The sequence below is a fragment of the Babylonia areolata genome, chromosome 14, assembly GCF_041734735.1.
Source record: "Babylonia areolata isolate BAREFJ2019XMU chromosome 14, ASM4173473v1, whole genome shotgun sequence".
Classification (NCBI taxonomy): domain Eukaryota; kingdom Metazoa; phylum Mollusca; class Gastropoda; order Neogastropoda; family Buccinidae; genus Babylonia; species Babylonia areolata.
In genome coordinates this window covers 30,005,601-30,023,100 of record NC_134889.1, presented here as the reverse complement: position 1 = coordinate 30,023,100, position 17,500 = coordinate 30,005,601, and the positions used below count along the sequence as shown (strand labels likewise).

The 17,500-nt window shown below is 40.9% G+C and overlaps 1 protein-coding gene across 2 annotated transcripts in view; it reads right to left on the bottom strand.

Moving 5' to 3' along the window:
• LOC143289983 (uncharacterized) overlaps positions 1–17,500 on the bottom strand; it is an 80,641-nt gene that overhangs the window by 46,255 nt on the left and 16,886 nt on the right. Inside the window, exons 2-4 of one of the 2 annotated variants that reach the window (XM_076599274.1) lie at positions 15,224–15,319; positions 13,725–14,060; positions 12,913–12,979 (exon numbers count right to left, since the gene is read on the bottom strand). In XM_076599274.1, coding sequence (XP_076455389.1) covers positions 12,913–12,979; positions 13,725–14,060; positions 15,224–15,319 — 499 coding nt within the window. The remainder of the gene's footprint in view (positions 1–12,912; positions 12,980–13,724; positions 14,061–15,223; positions 15,320–17,500) is intronic. The other variant, XM_076599275.1, reaches the window with a different exon arrangement.

The following is a 17,500-nucleotide window of genomic DNA, read 5'->3' as shown; positions in this document are numbered from 1 at the left end:
AGAGAGGGGGGGGGGGGGAGACAGAAAGAGACAGAGACAAAGAGGTGACAGACATACCCTGACAACCAGAGGCTATAGTACACACACACACACACACACACACACACACACACACACACACATACAGGCAGACAGAGACAGAAATAATGAGGAGATTGACAGACAGATCCAGACAGACATGGCAGAAAGAGAGAGAGAAAAAGAGAGAGAGAGAGAGACAGACAGACAGACAGACAATAAGACAGACTGAGAGACAAACAGACAGAGACATTGAGAGAGACAGAGACAGACCCGCACGCACACACACACACACAGAAACTGAATTTCTGTTTTGCATCAACATACTTTTTTCTTCTTTTTTTTCTTCTTCTGAACTGAGTGAAAGTGAAAGAGATGCAGTTGATAGGGGGTGGTGGGATGTGGGGGTGGAGGAAAGTTGAGGGGGTGGGGGTGGGGGGCAGAGTGGGGGTGAGGGATGGGAGAAAGGGTGTTATTTTCACGTCGCAACAAATTTTCCCCAGTGTGACATTCTCCATGGTCTCAACATGGAGAGAATGATGCAAGACCAAGAAGTAAAGTTTGTTCCCACACTTTTTTTTTTTTTTTTTGCCACTGATGGTGGGCTTACTCTGCTGTCAGTTTTTTTTTTTTTTTTCTTTTTTTTGGTCTTTCTGTTTTGTTCCGCAATTTTCTTTTCTTTCTTTCTTTTTTTCTCTTTTTTTTTTTCTTTTTTTTTTTTTTTAATCCAGTCAAGGTTTGGGTCACTTTTTGTTTGTTTAGAACTTGATAAGGGGCAATTTGCCAAACATGCTGACCATACACACCCACACTCAAAGACACCCAGACAGACACCACACTCACCCACGGCCACCCTCACACCCACCCACACACACACAGAGCAATTCTTGCAACTTAAAAAAAAAACAACAACAAAGTTTATCAACATCAAAATCCCACCCCCAGCATCCACCCAACCTGGGAAGACATTGTCCAGAGCACACACACACACACACACACACACACACACATGCACACACACACACACACACACATACACACACACACACACACACACACACACACATGCACACACACACACACACACACATGCACACACACACACACACACATGCATGTACGCAGAAACACATACATGCACGCACACATACACACGCAATTCAGATCGCCAATGTTCTGAACATAAATATCATGAATCTCTGACAGCCAAAAAAAAAATCCAGGAGTGCCATTTTCAAGCCAGAGTCATACAATATTGTGTCCCCCTTCTGAGATCACCAATAGCATTTCTTCCAACTGCATATGTAAAAAATTAAAATTAAATCAAATTAAATTAATTTTTTTTTTAAAGTATATATATATATATATATATATATATATATATATATATATATATATATATATATATATATATATATATATATATATATTCTGACCGGCTCTCTCCAACAATACTATGGACTGGGCAATATCAAATTTTGCATTAAATTATTCTACATCAATATTTATCTTGTCTCTGTTTGGGGGCTAATATTAAGTTATATATTTTTTTTGCATCAATATCTAAGTTTTATGTATCAAATTATATATTTTTCTATATCAATACTGATGTTGCTTTGCATTATATCATATATATATATATTTCTATGTCAGTTTCAATCTGTGTCCCTCCACACACACACACACACACACACACACACACATGCGCGCGTGCACACACACACACACACACACACACACGTGCGCACACTCACAAACACACACATAAACATATGGGAAAGTGAGGCGTACAACTTACACAGATACAAGGTACACACACACACACACACACACACACACAGAGCATGCACGCACAAGCACATGAACAACCCCAAGCCTATAAATAAAATTATTTTCAATGCAAAACAAGGAGCAAAGAGATTTTTTTTTTTTTTTTTTTTTGGGGGGGGGGGGGGGGGGGGGGGGGGGGGGGGGGGGGGGGGAGGGGGGGTTCTGGCTTTTCCAATCCCCTCCTCCCAGCTAACCATCCATCCATCCAAACCCCATCCCCCTACACACAAACATCTCCCCCCTCTCCTCCCACACACACCTGTCTCTCTGTTTCTGTTTGTAGGTGATACTTGTGGAGCGAGCTGCTGTGTGCTGTAAAAAATAAATCATAACTGCACACATTTTAAAAACATGGACCCTATGAGGAGTGAGTCAGTCAGTCACACAGGTGTCGTGGTCGTCATCGGCTAGGCTGCAGTGAGTGGCCAGGGTAGACAATGTTCAATGATTCATAATCATAAATATAAAGCTTTTAAATAGAAAGGGTGAGAATGGGATTTTGTTATTGTGATATCCATCATATCAGGGATACATTTCAGTACTGTGATAGGGTTTTTTAAGTACTGTTATATGATACTGCATTATTTAGGCATTTTCAGGTGATACGTATCAATGTGTGTGTGTGTGTGTGTGTGTGTGTGTGTGTGCGTGCGTGTATGTGTGTGTGTGCGCGCGCGCGCGCGTGTGTGTATGTGTGTGTGTGCGTGTGAGTTGCTGTGCTGTAAAAAAAAAAAAAAATCATAACTGCACACATTTTAAAAAACATGGACCCTATGAGGAGTGAGTCAGTCAGTCACACAGGTGTCGTGGTCATCATCGGCTAGGCTGCAGTGAGTGGCCAGGGTAGAACAATGTTCAATGATTCATAATCATAAATATAAAGCTTTTAAATAGAAAGGGTGAGAATGGGATTTTGTTATTGTGATATCCATCATATCAGGGATACATTTCAGTACTGTGATAGGGCTTTTTAAGTACTGTTATATGATACTGCATTATTTAGGCATTTTCAGGTGATACGTATCAATGTGTGTGTGTGTGTGTGTGTGTGTGTGTGCATGTGAGTGTGTGTGTGTGTGTGTGTGTGTGTGCGCTGGTGTGTATGTGTGTGTGTGTGTGTCTGCGCGCGCGCGCGTCTGTGTATGTGTGTGTGTGCGTGTGAGTTGCTGTGCTGTAAAAAAAAAAAAAAAATCATAACTGCACACATTTTAAAAAACATGGACCCTATGAGGAGTGAGTCAGCCAGTCACACAGGTGTCGTGGTCGTCATCGGCTAGGCTGCAGTGAGTGGCCAGGGTAGACAATGTTCAATGATTCATAATCATAAATATAAAGCTTTTAAGTAGAAAGGGTGAGAATGGGATTTTGTTATTGTGATATCCATCATATCAGGGATACATTTTAGTACTGTGATAGGGTCTTTTTAAGTACTGTTATATGATACTGCATTATTTAGGCATTTTCAGGTGATACGTATCAATGTGTGTGTGTGTGTGTGTGTGTGTGTGTGTGTGTGTGCATGTGAGTGTGTGTGTGTGTGTGTGCGCGGGTGTGTATGTGTGTGTGTGTGTGTCTGCGCGTGCGCGCGTCTGTGTATGTGTGTGTGTGCGTGTGAGTTGCTGTGCTGTAAAAAAAAAAAAAAAATCATAACTGCACACATTTTAAAAACATGGACCCTATGAGGAGTGAGTCAGCCAGTCACACAGGTGTGGTCTTCGTCACCGGCTAGGCTGCAGTGAGCGGCCAGGGTAGAAAAATGTTCAATGATTCATAATCATATTCATCCTCACAAATATAAAGCTTTTAAGTAGAAAGGGTGAGAATGGGATTTTGTTATTGTGATATCCATCATATCAGGGATACATTTCAGTACTGTGATAGGGTTTTTTAAGTACTGTTATATGATACTGCATTATTTAGGCATTTTCAGGTGATACGTATTAATGTGTGTGTGTGTGTGTGTGTGTGTGTGTGCATGTGAGTGTGTGTGTGTGTGTGTGTGTGTGTGTGTGTGTGCGTGCGTGTGTGTATGTGTGTGTGTGTGTGCGCGCGCGCGCGTGTGTGTATGTGTGTGTGTGCGTGTGAGTTCCTGTGCTGTAAAAAAAAAAAAAAAAATCATAACTGCACACATTTTAAAAACATGGACCCTATGAGGAGTGAGTCAGTCAGTCACACAGGTGTCGTGGTCGTCACCGGCTAGGCTGCAGTGAGTGGCCAGGGTAGAAAAATGTTCAATGATTCATAATCATATTCATCCTCACAAATATAAAGCTTTTAAGTAGAAAGGGTGAGAATGGGATTTTGTTATTGTGATATCCAGCATATCAGGGATACATTTCAGTACTGTGATAGGGTTTTTTAAGTATTGTTATATGATACTGCATTATTTAGGCATTTTCAGGTGATACGTATTAATGTGTGTGTGTGTGTGTGTGTGTGTGTGTGTGCATGTGAGTGTGTGTGTGTGTGTGTGTGTGTGTGTGTGTGTGTGTGTGTGTGTGTGTGTGTGTGTGTGTGTGCGTGCGTGTGTGTATGTGTGTGTGTGTGTGCGCGCGCGAGCGCGTGTGTATGTGTGTGTGTGCGTGTGAGTTGCTGTGCTGTAAAAAAAAAAAAAATCATAACTGCACACATTTTAAAAACATGGACCCTATGAGGAGTGAGTCAGTCAGTCACACAGGTGTCGTGGTCGTCACCGGCTAGGCTGCAGTGAGTGGCCAGGGTAGAAAAATGTTCAATGATTCATAATCATATTCATCCTCACAAATATAAAGCTTTTAAGTAGAAAGGGTGAGAATGGGATTTTGTCATTGTGATATCCATCATATCAGGGACACATTTAAGTATTGTGAGAGGGTTTTTAAGTATTGTTATATGATATTGTATTATTTAGGCATTTTCAGGTGATATGTATGATGAGAGTGTGTTTGTGTGTGTGTGTGTGTGTATTCGTGTGTGTGTAAATTGTGTGCTTGAGTGTTTGGTTAGCTGAATGTAAAGGGTTATGCATGTACGTTTTGTGTGTGTGTGTGTGTGTGTGTGTGTGTGTCTGTGTACTCTGTGTGTGTGTGTGTGTGCGTGTGTAAATTTTGCTTGAGTGTTTGGTTGGCTGATTGTAAAGGGCTATGCATGTAAGTTTCTCTTTTTTTTTTCCATTCTAGTGTTTAATTACTTTAAATGCATGTCAAACATCAGCATTTACACCGTACAGTGCAATTCTGGTTTTGCATGGAAAGGCATTTTATAAATCGAATGATTATCATCATTATCATTACAATTATTTTTTACTATCACTATTATTATCATTATTATTAAGCTTTAAATATCTTGGGTGGTTGTTTTTTGTGTGCTTAATATGTGTGTGAGAATGATGTGTCGAGTGGTGGCTCAGTGATAACGTGCCTGACTTGGATGTGTTAGCACCCACTGGTTCGAGACCTACATACATGGACCAGGACTTTTACTCCCTGCTCCAGTGACCACCTTGAGCAGTGGTCTGAGCGCTAGTCTTTCGGATGCGGGTGATACACCTGAGGTCCAATGTGCAGCGCGCAGTTAGCCCATGTCAGTGAACAACAGGGTTATGTAGAAAAATCCACTTTGACAGAAAAGCAAATGCACTTGCACCTCTCTCTCTCTCTCTCTCTCTCTATATATATATATATATATATATATATATATATATATCTACATACATATATATATATATATATATATATATATATATATATATATATATATATATATATATACATGGGTGGCATGGCGCACATAAAAGAACCTCTGGCAACAAAAGGAATGTCCCTGGCAAAATAAAGTAGAAAAAACTATTTTGACAGGAAAGTAAAGACACTTGCACTGTTGCAGACAAATATATATATAATTATATATATGGGTGGCACTGCACTGTGGTGACATACTCTCCCTTGAAGATGCGAGCTCGTATTTCACACAGAGAAATCTGTTCTGACAAAATGTAATACTAATACACTGTAACACGTGTCAACAGAACCCAGACATGTGGGAAATGCTCCGTGCATTACAGATAGTAGACGAAATACGCTTTCTCTCCCTCTCTGCCTCTTTCTCTTTTTCCCTCGGTATGCTAAAAGCACAGAAAACCAATTCAAATCAATCTCTCTCTAGACGCTAAAATGCATAGAAAACCCATTTAAATTAACGCAAACATTCTGTCTCTGCCGTATCCATCTCCCGTCCACCACACACCCCCCGAGACAGATCAGCCAACACCATGGGCGTTTCTTCAGCTGATGAAAAATTACGCCATCTTTTCTTTCTCTATCAATCACTCGATCGATCGATCGGTCCGCCTGTTACTTACTGACTGATAGACAATCCCTGGCAACTAATAGCTTCCCCAAATCAAAGGCAGCTTCAGATCTGTCAGGTCTGGTGGTAAGGGGATGGAGGGGGAGGGCGGGAGGTGGGGGGGGGGGAAAGAGATAGGACTGGCAGGACTCCATCCTTGCCAAAAAATACTGATCACCCCCAAACTGAATTTGTGTTGCTAATGGTGACTGGCTTTGAGTTCTTATCTATTATTCTCCCCCCCCCCCCCTCCCCCCAACCCCCCCACCCCACCCTCTGCCAGAGAATAAGGGGGATTGGGGGATGGGTGTGTGGAAGGAGAGAGAAATAAGAGAGAAAGAGAGAGAGGGGGGAGGGGGGAGAAAGAGATAACGAGACACAGAACGAGAGAGAGTGAGAGTGCAGTGAGAGGGGGAGAAATAATAGAGAGAGAAGGAAAGAGAGAGAGACAGAAACAGACAGACAGACAGAAAGAGAGAGAGATGACGTTAAGACATGACAGATAGGCAGAGAGAGAGAGAGAGAGAGAGAAATAGACAGAGACAGACAGACAGACAGAGAAGGAAAGAGAGAGAAAAAGACAGAAAGAGAGAGAGATGACATAAAGACATGACAGATAGGCAGAGAGAGAGAGAGAGAGAGAGACAGAGAGACAGACAGACAGAGAGAGAGAGAGAAAGCCTTGGAAGACAAGTGGCAGGGGAAGATATAGCAACAAACAGCCGCATCTTTTTTGTGTGCGAGTTGGGTTTTTTGTTTTTTGTTTGTTGGTTTTGGGTTGTTTTGTTTTGTTTTTAGGAGGAGCTGGGGGGGAGGATGTGGGGGGGGGGGGGCGTTCTGGCTGTAGGCCCAAAACATTAGAAACCACCCAGATAATAAAAAAAAACAAAAAAACATTAGCACAGCGTCCAGCTTTTGGACGAAGCCTGTTTTCATCCCTTCCCGTCACTTTCCCCCCTGTCGATATGTAAACTTATGCATGAGCAGGCATTCAGTGTGCCCTGTGCAGTTAAGTCGTATCAGCTGTTCCTCCCCTATCGTCTGTGGTTTCCCCCGATGTCTTCTGCATGGTTCAGTTCTTCTCCTGATTATAGGATTCTCTCTCTCTCTCTCTCTCTCCCCCCCCCTCTCTCTCTCTTGTGTTGTTTGTTATGAATATGATGCTTGTTAAAATGTTATTTTCTTGTCTTTCCACAAATTTGTTTATATTATAATTATTATTTATTTATTCATTTTGTTTATTATTTATGTACGCTTATCTATTATTTATTCACCTTTTTTTTTTCTCAAGGCCTGACTAAGCGCGTTGGGTTACGCTGCTGGTCAGGCATCTGCTTGGCAGATGTGGTGTAGCGTATATGGATTTGTCCGAACGCAGTGACGCCTCCTTGAGCTACTGAAACTGAAACTGAAACTGTTTAACATTTACTCATTTCTTGGTTCAGTTCTTCTCCTGATTATAGGATTCTCTCTCTCTCTCTCCCTCTCTCTCTCTCCCTCTCTGTCTTTTGTGTTGTTTGTTATGAATATGATGCTTGTTAAAATGTTGTTTATTTTCTCGTCTTTCCACAAATTTGTTTAACATTTACTCATTTCTTGGTTCAGTTCTTCTCCTGATAATAGGATTCTCTCTCTCTCTCTCTCTCTCTCTCTCCCTCTCTTGTGTTGTTTGTTATGAACATGATGCTTGTTAAAATGTTGTTTATTTTCTTGTCTTTCCACAAATTTGTTTAACATTAATTACTCATTTCTTGTGGTCTTTCTTCATTCCCTTTACTTCTGACATTTTCCCCTTTCGAGGGCCGGATGAAAAAAAAAAAAAGCAATTGTTTGCTTACTTTATTACTAGATCTACTTTCCCATGACTGCTTCCAGCCCCCCACCCACCCACCTCCCACCCTCCACCCCCTCTTCCAGTGGAGAGCAGCCCAGATTTTGCACACCTAGAAATGTGTTTTGAAAACTAGTAACGTACTCAGTCAAAAAGATATTTAAAAAAATAAGAAATAATGATCACAGAGGAGAGAAAAAGATAGAGAAAAAAAAAGTCATGGGTAGAGCAATTTTGTGCATTTTTTTCTTTTTTCTTTTGTTTTGTTTTAGTCAGTGACTCTTTTGTATTTGAATAACATGATAGTGTGTATTGACGTTTGTGTGTGTTTGCGCGCGCGCATGTGTGTGTTAATTAATTAATTCTCTCTCTCTCTCTCTCTCTCTCTCTCTCTCTCAATCAATTAATCAGTTCAATCCTGGTTTTTCCCCCTTCCCTCTATTTCTCGCCAATTAAGAATTCATGTACATAAATTCTACAAATAATTTCTACCACAGAATTTCCACAAGGTGGGGGGATAAGATTCATCTATAAAAGAAAGAGCGACCAGCAGCAATGTAGTTAGCAAGAGGCAATATATTAGTTTATGACTGGTTCTAAGGAAAAAATAAGTACTATTTCAAATATCAAACTAACATCTTACTTTTTTTTTTCTTTATTCATTCATTTATCTATCTTTAATTTCAATACTATGTGCGTCAAAACGCTGTAACTTGTCCCATTTCACTAATTAAAAACATATAAATATATATATATATATATATATAAACCAATCGCTTTTTAAAAAGAAAAGAACACAGGATGTATACATGTATGACCTTCACCCTCAAAGCCGTGTCTTGATATTAAAAATAAATGATAATGAAAATAGGAAGAAAGAAAAGGCAATGGCTAGAAAGGTCCCGTCGATATCCGTCTTCCTGCCAGGCCAGGCTGGGTTTCTGAACCACTTACAAGTTCTAGCTGCTGAGAAAAACGCAAATGCTGAAGTTTACCTTGTGAGTGAACACACACACACACGCACACACACACACACACACGCACACTCACACGCACAAACACACACGCACACGCACACACACACACACACACATACACACACACAAACACACACACGCACAAACACACACACACACAAACACACACACACACACGCAAGAAACAAACGTCAATACACAGTATCATGTTGTTCAAATACAAAAGAGTCACTGACTAAAACAAAACAAAAGAAAAAAGAAAAAAATGCACAAAATTGCTCTACCCATGACTTTTTTTTTGTTCTATCTTTTTCTCTCCTCTATGATCATTATTTCTTATTTTTTTTAAATATCTTTTTGACTGAGTACGTTACTAGTTTTCAAAACACATTTCTAGGTGTGTGCAAAATCTGGGCTGCTCTCCACTGGAAGAGGGGGTGGAGGGTGGGGGGTGGGTGGGGGAGGGGCTGGCAGCAGTCATGGGAAAGTAGATCTGCACATTTTCAGTGCCTCCCTATTACAGTTTCAGTTTCAGTAGCTGAAGGAGGCGTCACTGCGTTCGGACAAATCCATATACGCTACACCACATCTGCCAAGCAGATGCCTGACCAGCAGCGTAACCCAACGCGCTTTGTCAGGCCTTGAGAAAAAAAAGGTGAATAAATAATAGATAAGCTTACATAAATAAATAAATAATAATTATAATATAAAAAAGGTAGTAGTAATAATAATAATAATAAAATAATAATAATAATAAATAAATAAATAAATAAATAAGACAACAATGATGATAAATAAGCAAACAAATGTAAAACACCAAGATTACAGTGTCACAGTGTTTCCCTATTACAGTGATGGGTTAGCCTCCGTCCTCAGGCCTGTTTGTTTTCAACCTTCAACAAAGATTTTTTCCACACAATTTTTTTTCCTTCTTTTTCTTCTTTTCGCCATGGGGTTTTTTTGGGTTTTTTTTAACATATCTGCTTTTACTATACAATCTGCCTTTAAAACTGGTATTTCTGCAATGAACTCGATGACATCATTTGTACATCCGCTTTTACTCAACAATCTGCCTTTAATATCAATTTATCTGCAATGAACTCAATGACATCATTTGTACATCCGCTTTTACTCAACAATCTGCCTTTAATATCAATTTATCTGCAATGAACTCAATGACATCATTTGTACATCCGCTTTTACTCAACAATCTGCCTTTAATATCAATTTATCTGCAATGAACTCAATGACATCATTTGTACATCCGCTTTTACTCAACAATCTGCCTTCAATATCAATTTACCTGCAATGAACTCAATGACATCATTTGTACATCCGCTTTTACTCAACAATCTGCCTTTAATATCAATTTATCTGCAATGAACTCAATGACATCATTTGTACATCCGCTTTTACTCAACAATCTGCCTTTAATATCAATTTATCTGCAATGAACTCAATGACATCATTTGTACATCCGCTTTTACTCAACAATCTGCCTTTAATATCAATTTATCTGCAATGAACTCAATGACATCATTTGTACATCCGCTTTTACTCAACAATCTGCCTTTAATATCAATTTATCTGCAATGAACTCAATGACATCATTTGTACATCCGCTTTTACTCAACAATCTGCCTTTAATATCAATTTATCTGCAATGAACTCAATGACATCATTTGTACATCCGCTTTTACTCAACAATCTGCCTTCAATATCAATTTACCTGCAATGAACTCAATGACATCATTTGTACATCCGCTTTTACTCAACAATCTGCCTTTAATATCAATTTATCTGCAATGAACTCAATGACATCATTTGTACATCCACTTTTACTGAACTCAGTGACATCATTTGTACATCCGCTTTTACTCAACAATCTGCCTTTAATATCAATTTATCTGCAATGCACTCAATAACATCATTTGTACATCCGCTTTTACTCAACAATCTGCCTTTAATATTAATTTATCTGCAATGAACTCAGTGACATCATTTGTACATCCGCTTTTACTCAACAATCTGCCTTTAATATCAATTTATCTGCAATGAACTCAGTGACATCATTTGTACATCCGCTTTTACTCAACAATCTGCCTTTAATATCAATTTATCCGCAATGCACTCAATGACATCATTTGTACATCCGCTTTTACTCAACAATCTGCCTTTAATATCAATTTATCTGCAATGAACTCAGTGACATCACCCATGAAGCAGAAAGAAGAGAAAGGAGAGAGAAAGTTCTTCTTTCCGCCCCCCCACCCCCGTCCCCGCTCCCTAACCCTCCCTCCCCCAGCCCTCCAATTTTCCTAAAGGGCAGGAGGGAACGATAAAGCAATACCAAGATCAGTCTCCACGCTCACCCAACGACAGAAATAAAATAAAATTAATGAAGATGACGAACACACGGGGATAACGACGGACAAGGGCTACGGATAAGGACTGTGAGACAGAACAACAAGACGCTTTCATCGGCAGCCCAAAAGATTAATGCCAAGACACATATAAAAAAACAACAACCCAGAATAGACACGAGTGCGTCGATCAGGGAGGGGGCTGCAGACTGGATCAAAGAGTGTGAAACACGAACCTGTGACAGAAAGTGGATATTTCACTACTTGTTTTCCGGTTGTTGGTATTTTTTGTACTTATTTTCCCTTACTGGACTCAATATATTTGTACTGGTTTTTTTGTTGGTTTTTTTTTTGTGTGTGTGTGTGGGTTTGTTTTGTTTTTTTCTGTAGATATTTTTCTTATCCGTGGTCTGACTCAGCAGATATTCTTTGGTACTTGTTTTCACTTTTCAGATAAATCCTGTACATGTTTTCACACAGTAGATATATTTGGTACTTGTTTCTCCTTTCAGTCATAGTTCTGGTTCTTCTCCTTTTGAAGATTTTTTTCCCCCCGATTTTCTTGAATTTTTAAAAACTTGTTTTCCATTAGTAAATTTTTCAATACTAGTTTTTCCTCCTTACTTGGCATTTCTTGGTACTTGTTTTCCCTAATGTGGATATTTATTGTTATCTGATTTTCCAAGGAGCAATGTCTGATGTCAGTTACAACACTAGACTTTCAATCTCACGGTCCTGGGTTCGATTCCCAAACTGCTACCTGGTGGTTAGTTTATCTGGTTTCCCAGGACAACATAATTATGTGAACACCTGCTAGTGCCTTATAGTTAAATCTTCTTAATGGGCAGATGGTACTCTCATCACAAATACAAATGTTCAAACTGTGTGTCTGGTGGATTATGGAAATGAAAACCTACTCAGCATGCATGGCTGCATGAAAACAGTGAATTACAAAAAGGCCAATCAGGTAAATGTCCAAAGAAACATTACACACACACACACACACACACACACACACACACACACACACAGACACCTCTCTCTCCACACACACACACACACACACGTGAATTCAGCCCCCAAAAAGAAGAAGAAGAAGGGAAAAAAAGAAACAGAAGAAGAGGAGGAGGAGGAGGAGGAAGAAGAAGAAGCAGATGGGAGCAGAAGAAGAAGAAGAAGGAAAAGAAGATGAAGAAGAAGGGAAAAACAGAAGCAGAAGAAGAAGAGGAGGAGGAAGAAGAAGAAGAAGAAGCAGAAGAAGCAGATTGAAGAAGAAGAAGAAGAAAAAGAAGCAGTTGGAAGAAGAAGAAGAAGGAAAAGAAGGAAAAGAAGATGAAGAAGAAGGGAAAAACAGAAGCAGAAGAAGAAGAGGTGGAGGAAGAAGAAGAAGCAGATGGAAGAAGAAGAAGAAGGAAAAGAAGATGAAGAAGGGAAAAAAAGAAGCAGAAGAAGAGAAGGTGCAGGAAGAAGAAGAAACAGATGGAAGAAGAAGAAGAAGAAGCAGATGGAAGAAGAAGAAGAAGAAGAAAAAGAAGAAGAAGCAGAACGCAACAGGAAAGTAACTCACTTGTACCAGCACACTCCTGCCCCGACGATGCCTATTGCTGCCAGAACTGTGCAGCCTGTCACAATCACTGCAACGGAAAACAGACAAATATACAAGCATGGGTGTGTTAGTGTGTGTGTTAGTGTGTGTGTGTGTGTGTTAGTGTGTGTGTGTGTGTGTGTGTGTGTGTGCACAGATTCTAAAGTGCTTAGACTCCCTCACTCTCTCTCTCTCTCACACACACACACACAAGAACACACACACACACACACACACACACACACACACATACACACACACAAACACACACTCACACAAGCACACACAGTGACACATAAAACATACCACAAGTTCAATTCATGCTGTTTTACTAGCCTGAAATCATCCGGAACAACAGATTCTGTGCAAAACAAAACATTTTTTACACACATCGTACTTCAGGTTAACCCACTGCCTACCTGCTGGTGATGAGTATTGCCCATCAGTGAAGGCATGGAGCTTGTGGCGTTTACATCAAAAAGTTGTTATCAAGATACATGAACATACTTGCATCAAGTATAGGAATATGCATGTGAACGCACAAACATACCCAAACACGCACAAGCACGCGCATGCACGGAAGCACACACGCACAAGGGCGCGCGCACACACACACACACACACAAACACAAACCAATACACACGCACTCAACACACACACACACACACTCACACGCACTCAACACACACACACACACACGCACACGCATGCACACAACACACACACACCACACACACATGCAAACACACACACCAACATTCACCCACACACACACACACACACACAAACTCACTGATAAAATACATGCTGTTGCCCGTGGCAGCGTTGCTGCTGCTGCCCATCCCGTGGCGGTGTGTCATGGGCAAGGCCCTCGGCATCCCCTCCTCCTCCACCTGGCTGTTCACCTCCTGATTGCTCGGCGCGGACTTGCTGCCTGACGATGATGATGATGATGATCCACCCCCACCCCCAGCCCCATCCCCAGCCTCAGTCTCTTCCTCTTTTGGCTGGGTACCGGGAGTCTTCCTGTGGCTGTTGACAGGGGCGCTGTCTGGGAGAACTTCCCCAGGCTTGCTCTCTTCCACGTCTTGGACCACGTCTTGGACCAGTCTGGCATCTGTGTCGCCATCTGGTTTGTTTGTTAAAAAAAATTTTTGTTTGTTTGTTTTTTTTTTGCTAGTTTCCAGAAGTTAGAGTAAGAGGGAGGAAGAGAGGAGGAGGAGAAGCACGAGGAGGAGAAGGAGGAGGAGAGAGAGAGGGAGAGAGAGAGAGAGAGAGAATTTTTTTTTGTTTTTTTTGAATGGTTTATTCAAACAGGCCATAGCCCCTCATGAAGGGGTACTTGAACAATAAGCACAATTTGAGCATAAATAAACAATGAAAGCAAGACTATGAAACGACTATATCCCTAACTCTGAAAGCCTTGTACAAGAACAGAGAGAGATTACGTATAACATCAGGTTTTGTGCATGACATTAACAGACTTAGTTTGAACAGACAAGGATCTCTGTAATATTTAGAATTAATAAATTCAGCTCTAATATTGCTAAGCAGAGAGAGAGAGAGAGAGGGGGGGGGGGGGGAGAGGGAGAGATTCAGATTTCAGATGATTTATTCATTTAAGGTGATAGCCCCATATGAACAGGGGCCGATAACAGAGTTTAACATGCATCACTACAACTATGTAAACACAATAAGCATAACCAGATACCACAACAATAACTATATGAGTGTTTCTCTCACAGAGAGAGAGAGAGAGAGCAGGAGAGGAAGAGAGAGAGAGGGAGAGAGAGTGAAATCGAGATACTATTGCACACTGGCCCACTTACATACAATGATACATTTATCTGCCCTTGTTTTCAGACATGCACAGACATACACACATATATTATTACTCATAGTTAATACATATATTTTTTAAAATGCACAGAAAGAGAGGAAGGGAGAGAGAGAGAGAGAGGACTCAGATCAAATGATTTATTGTTCATACTGTCCATTCAACAGAGTTCGTTTGATGGTAACTCTTGGCATTATCTCACACACACACACACACACACACACACACACATACTAACACACACACACTAACACACACACACACACACACACACTGTAATGCACATGAACATACACACACACACACACACATACTAACACACACACTAACACACACAACACACACACACACACACACACACAACCCCACTTAATCCAATCACAGTATATAGATCTATCTATATCATTTTATCTATAAAAGTCTCTCAGCTCTTCAAGCACTCAGCGCCAGCATACCTTCTTGCCCTGTGGCCTCATAGGGCTCCCGGCCCAGCCGTCTGTCCCTGAAATACTGAATCAGTGACTTGAGTGCCGAGCCTTCGTCCCCTGCATCTGAAACAACAAGGTCACACAGTCTGTCAAACTTCTCCAAACATCCAGCTCAACTTCTGGGTTTTTTTTTGTTTTTTTTTAACTTTTCAGTCTGGACGGGCCCAACAGCTGAGTGGTTAAAGCGTTGGGACTTTCAATCTGAGGGTCCTGGGTTCGAATCTCGGTAACCGCGCCTGGTGGGTAAAGGGTGGATATCTTTCCTATCCCCCAGGTCGACATTATTTTATGTGCAGACCTGCTTGTGCCTGAACCCCCTGCATGTGTGTATACGCAAGCAGATCAAATACGCACGTTAAAAATACTGTAATCCATATCAGCATTTGGTGTGTTATGGAAACAAGAACATACCCAGCATGCAAATCCCAAAAAACGGAGTATGGCTGCCTACATGGCAGGGTAAAAATGGTCATACATGTAAAAGCCCACTCGTGGACATGAAAGTGAACATGATGTGCATATATATATATATATATATATATATATATATATATATATATGCACATATGCATGTGCCTGTATGGAGTCACACATGCATGCACACACACAGACATGCACGACTGTCAGCTAATCACTAATGCACTGCTAAAACGCTGAACTTCTGGTGCCAAAGATCAGCAAGCACAAGCGAACATTCTGGAACACCAACACGCTTTACTTGGATAAATATTTGCCCCAGTGACGCGGATCACAGCTGAACACGTTTTGTGCATCAGTCACAAAACATGTGCACCAGCAAGGCTCAAAACACCCACCGTACAACGGTTCTGGCCGACTTCAAGACTTCCTGGCGCACAAGAGGAAATCCTTTCTCCACATGTCCATTTGTCAAACAATTTTTGACAGTAACAGTTACTGAGTAGTCAGCTTCAGTGCAGACCAAATGCACACCCTTCCTCCCCTTTCCACTTGGAAATCAAATCAATCTCCCAGGTCAATATATGTGCAGACCTGCTAGTGCCTTAACCCCCTTCGTATGTATACGCACGCAGAAAATCAAACACCCACGTTAAAGATCCTGTAATCTATGTGTGGGTTTGGTGGGTTATGGAAACACGAACACACCCAGCATGCACACCCCCAAAAACAGTCTATGGCTGCCTACATGGGGGCATATATAAACAGTCATACATGTAAAATGTTACATGTCTGTCTGAGTGTGTACATGTGCATGCCTGAAATCAAACTTAATGACAAAGGAAACGAATGATGAGTGCCCAACGACAGCCGTCAGTCGGCTCTACCCATGTTGGCAGCCTGCTGTGGAAATGATCCCGAGTTTGTATAGTGCTTAGAGCTTGGTCTCCGACCAAGTATAGGCGCTATATAAGTATCCATATCATTCATTCATTCATTAAATCATGTTGTTTATAGCCCAGCCGACCTCAAAATGGCCACTTCATGGGCTGATTACCTGCCAGTTCTTAAAACCAGTCAAGAAAATACAGAATACTGTTAAAGGGTTGATTTTTTTAAAAATGTCAAAAGAACAAATTCACTCAACATTTCACTCAAACCACATAAAAATCTCACTGGGGAAGGGTTGTGTTCTCACAGGTATGTTTTATTGTTTTAATGAAGTTGAAAGAAAGAAAAAAAAGGGGCATAACACACACACACACACACACACACACACACACACACACACACACACACACACACACACACACACGCATGCACGCACGCACACACACACACACCTGCATTCCTTTTTTTTCTTTTCTTTTTTGTAACTGGTTGTCAGTCTTCTTCTTTTTAACCTCTTCCTGGTGTCTTCATCATTTCCTCATCATGTTTGCATCCCCCTTCCTCACCCCTTCCCTCCCTCCCTCCCCAAACACAACCCCATCTGCCCAACACACACACACACACACACACACATATTCCCCCTGCCTTCCTCCACCCCCCCTCCTCTGTTTCTCCCTCCTAACCCACATCTGTTAGCCAAAAATAGAAAGAGGTGTGTCAGCAGATGCTGGGAATGATGGATGGAAAAGGATCCCAAAACGGGGTCAGCCACATCATTGATTTGTTTCAAGTCTCCCTACTTTTTGTTGTTGCTGTAAATAAATGCCACATATGGCCAGCTGTTCATGTCAGAAGCTGAAAAGTAAAAGTTTCTATGAATTATTAAAAAAAAGAAAAAGAAAAAAAGAGTAATAAAATAAAAAGAAAGAAAGAAAA